Raw genomic sequence first — 2,961 nt, forward strand, 5'->3', positions numbered from 1 at the left:
TTTATGGTTATTTTGAGGGGTGTGGAACTGGATCAAAAACTGAACACGTCTTAACGGTCTTAATTTAGTACGATTGTTTATATTGTGTATGTACTGTCCAAACGATACGAGACAATATGACACATTCTGACACAATTTTTAAAAATATGCACCTTTTTGGCGTTCAATTGCAGACATGTGCATACCTACTGATGTCGTTGCTCTAGTTGCATTTTGAGTTCACAATTTTCGCATGCCATCAGGTGTTATTTTCCAAAAATGTGTGTCCGCATCTGTCGTCTATTGTCTAGTACTGTTTCTAAACGTTTTTCACGGTGTCCAGTCCTACTCTCCGCGGGCAATCTTTAATTTTGTCTACATGTCATCCCGGATTCCTTTGTTACTGGTAAATGGAACGTTGGTAGGTTAGGTTAAAGTGGGTTAGAGTAAGAGAATGAGCCATACGGTGGCAATTTATTTTTTCCAGTGTCCGCTCGGCGTACAGCCTCGCCCAAAAGCTTCCTGCCGTTAGGTGCACGCGCGGCTGCCTGGCGGCTGCCCTCGCCGCTTGCGCAGCTTGCACAATGCAACCCACTTACTGCCCATTGTGGCCACGACACGCTGCCTTTACGACGACGCCAAAGGTTACGATACCGGCGGGGCGGGGCGGGCAGCGGCGGCGGCGTCGCGACGCTCCGTGGAGCGGGAGGATAATGCAAGGAGGCGCGCGCTCGCTCTCGCAACGCTGCTGCAGCGTCGCTGGCGGCGGCGGCGACGGGGTTCGAACTCGTGAGCAGGTGCTGCACTGCAGGTGTCTGGGTCCCGCCGCGCCCCGCCGCGCCTCTCCCTCCAGCTCGTCCCAGTTTGTCTGGAGCCCCGGGCCGGTGTGTCATTTGCCTTGTTATATGGCCCTCGCGACAGGTGCCCGGTGCTGCTGGTGCCGTAGTGAGGGTGGCCTGTGTCCCCGCCAGGCCCCGCCCCGCCCCGCCCCCGTCCTTGTCCCAGTGACCCCGTTGCCGGTGCGCGGCGTGGCGTGGTGCTGCGGCGGCTCAGTTTCGTTGGTTGTGCCGATTACCGTTGTTCGCGCCTCTGGTGGCCCGCGCTCCTTGCTGAACCGGCGAAGGGCCTTGCAAGCCCTCCGGCCTACCCCACCCCGCCCCGCCCCGCCACGCCTCGCGCCCAGTGTTCTTTTATAAGCCCTGCTTACACTCGCAGGTTGTCTTGTGCCCTTGTAAGTGAGAGAGTAGGACTATGTACCGTAGGCGATGAGAGCGAGAGCGCAAGCTCCGAGACTGAGGATGAGGAGTTGCTCTGTGTTATCCTTGTAAAAGACGACCTTTTCTCTTGTCTTCAGGAGGCTGCCGCCCAAGAGTCCTCAACTGAGAGGCCCGATGTGAGTAAAAGGGGTTGCCGTGGGTGGAGGTGATGGGTCTTTCGCACTTGGCGCACTGCTCTTGTTCTATGTAGAGGGGTCTTCCGTCCAGGACAAACCCTTTCGGCAAGTCTTGAATAACTTTATAACTTCACATTCCTTGGGCTAATTTTATTTGGCAGTCTATTTTGTAAAAGATAATTTCTCTTCTTCACCTTGTTGTTTAAAAGGACTTATTTGTTGGTATTACTTGGTTTAAAGTAAATCAAAGTTATAAACGCCATTGACTTTGCACCACGAGTGTTTCTGCACCCGTCTTTATACTATATAAGCAATAATTTTACTGTAGACTCATTGATTTCAATGTTTCTCCTTCTGTACATATACTGACTGTATTCATTCTCTCTCGCTGAGCGGATAAAGCCCGTTCTGATATTTTCTCTCTCCCTTGTTTTCTTCCCTTTCGACGCGATCAATGTGGGTTACGACCTCGCGGCAGCCTGCCTGTCTGGTGTCCTGGATCCGTCCCCGCCGCGGCCCGCTCAGGCTCGCCGGGCTGGCCCGGCTGGTGCAGTGCAGTGCGGCGGGGCCAGGGCAGCGGAGTAGGCCAGCCAGCCCCCCCCCCTCCTCCTCCGGCTTGTATCATGTAAAGCAGCTCATTTTGTAATCGGGCCGGCCGGGCCAACGGCGGCGGGTTGCGGGGCGGGGCGGGTCAGCCGTAGGGATGGGACGCTCAGTGGTCTTTCATCCTTTCAATGTAATTCGCAATAATGATAAAGCCAACCCGGAATATGTATTTAACCCCCAAAACTAGGGCAAAAAATTATACTAATCCATAGAACGCCAAATTCTCATTATTTGTCTTCAATTTCATTTCCTATCATTTTTCACGTCGCAAAGTCAGTCGCTGATAGTCAGTTTGTCGTGTCGCGGGCGTCGCACAACAAGTTCCACTTCCTTGACCGTGTCGCGCGGGGGGCCGCGGGGGCTCGGCTTAGCTTGATTATTATCGACTATCGACCTGCTCCAATAAGCTGATCTAGTTCGCGCCGCGCCCCGCCCCGCGCCCTGCCCCGCCCCGCAGCAGGCATGCAGGGGAGGGGTCCCCACTGTGACCAGATCGGCTCGCGGCTCGCCTCGCTCGCGCCGCGCCATGGGCCCGAGGCGCGGCGAGGCTCTCGGGTCGTTGTCCTGGTGGCGGGGCGGGGCGGGCGGGGGCGACCGACCAGGCCCTAAGGCAACAAGTGGGCGTGGCGCGGCGGGGCGCGGCGGGGCAGGGCGCGGTTACTCTAGCAGCGCTCGCCCATAGCAGCAGTCGCGGAACTACATGTTCAGTCGCAATTATTCATGGCTGCCTTCTTCTCGTTGACGACTTGTACCGCGCCGGCGGCGGGAGATGCAGTTCGAGGGAGATGGCGGGTCGGTTCGGCTGCGCAGCGCAGAGCATTTCTGGGCCGTCGTTTTATTTAGCCGGCGGGTTGTGGCCCCCGCCCGCGGGGCCCGGGGGGGTGTTGGCCTGGTGTTCTCGTTCCGTCGCCACACTCCGACCACAGCTGCAGCTGCGAGCAGAGCTGCTGGTGCAGGTGCAGCAGGTGCCTTGGCGGGGGGGG

At 57.1% G+C, this 2,961-nt stretch overlaps 1 protein-coding gene across 3 annotated transcripts in view; it reads left to right on the plus strand.

Annotated features, from left to right (window-relative positions):
• The window catches only part of LOC113208914 (protein roadkill), a 113,517-nt gene that overhangs the window by 80,233 nt on the left and 30,323 nt on the right, over positions 1 to 2,961 (plus strand). The window contains exon 3 of one of the 3 annotated variants that reach the window (XM_052269034.1): positions 1,334 to 1,372. The exons of the other annotated variants lie outside the window; for them this stretch is intronic. Coding sequence (XP_052124994.1) covers positions 1,371 to 1,372 — 2 coding nt within the window. The 5' untranslated portion in view covers positions 1,334 to 1,370. The remainder of the gene's footprint in view (positions 1 to 1,333; positions 1,373 to 2,961) is intronic. 3 annotated transcript variants of the gene reach the window in all.

The sequence above is a fragment of the Frankliniella occidentalis genome, unplaced genomic scaffold (assembly GCF_000697945.3).
Source record: "Frankliniella occidentalis isolate FOCC.00 unplaced genomic scaffold, Focc_3.1 Scaffold81, whole genome shotgun sequence".
NCBI classification, from domain to species: Eukaryota; Metazoa; Arthropoda; class Insecta; order Thysanoptera; family Thripidae; genus Frankliniella; species Frankliniella occidentalis.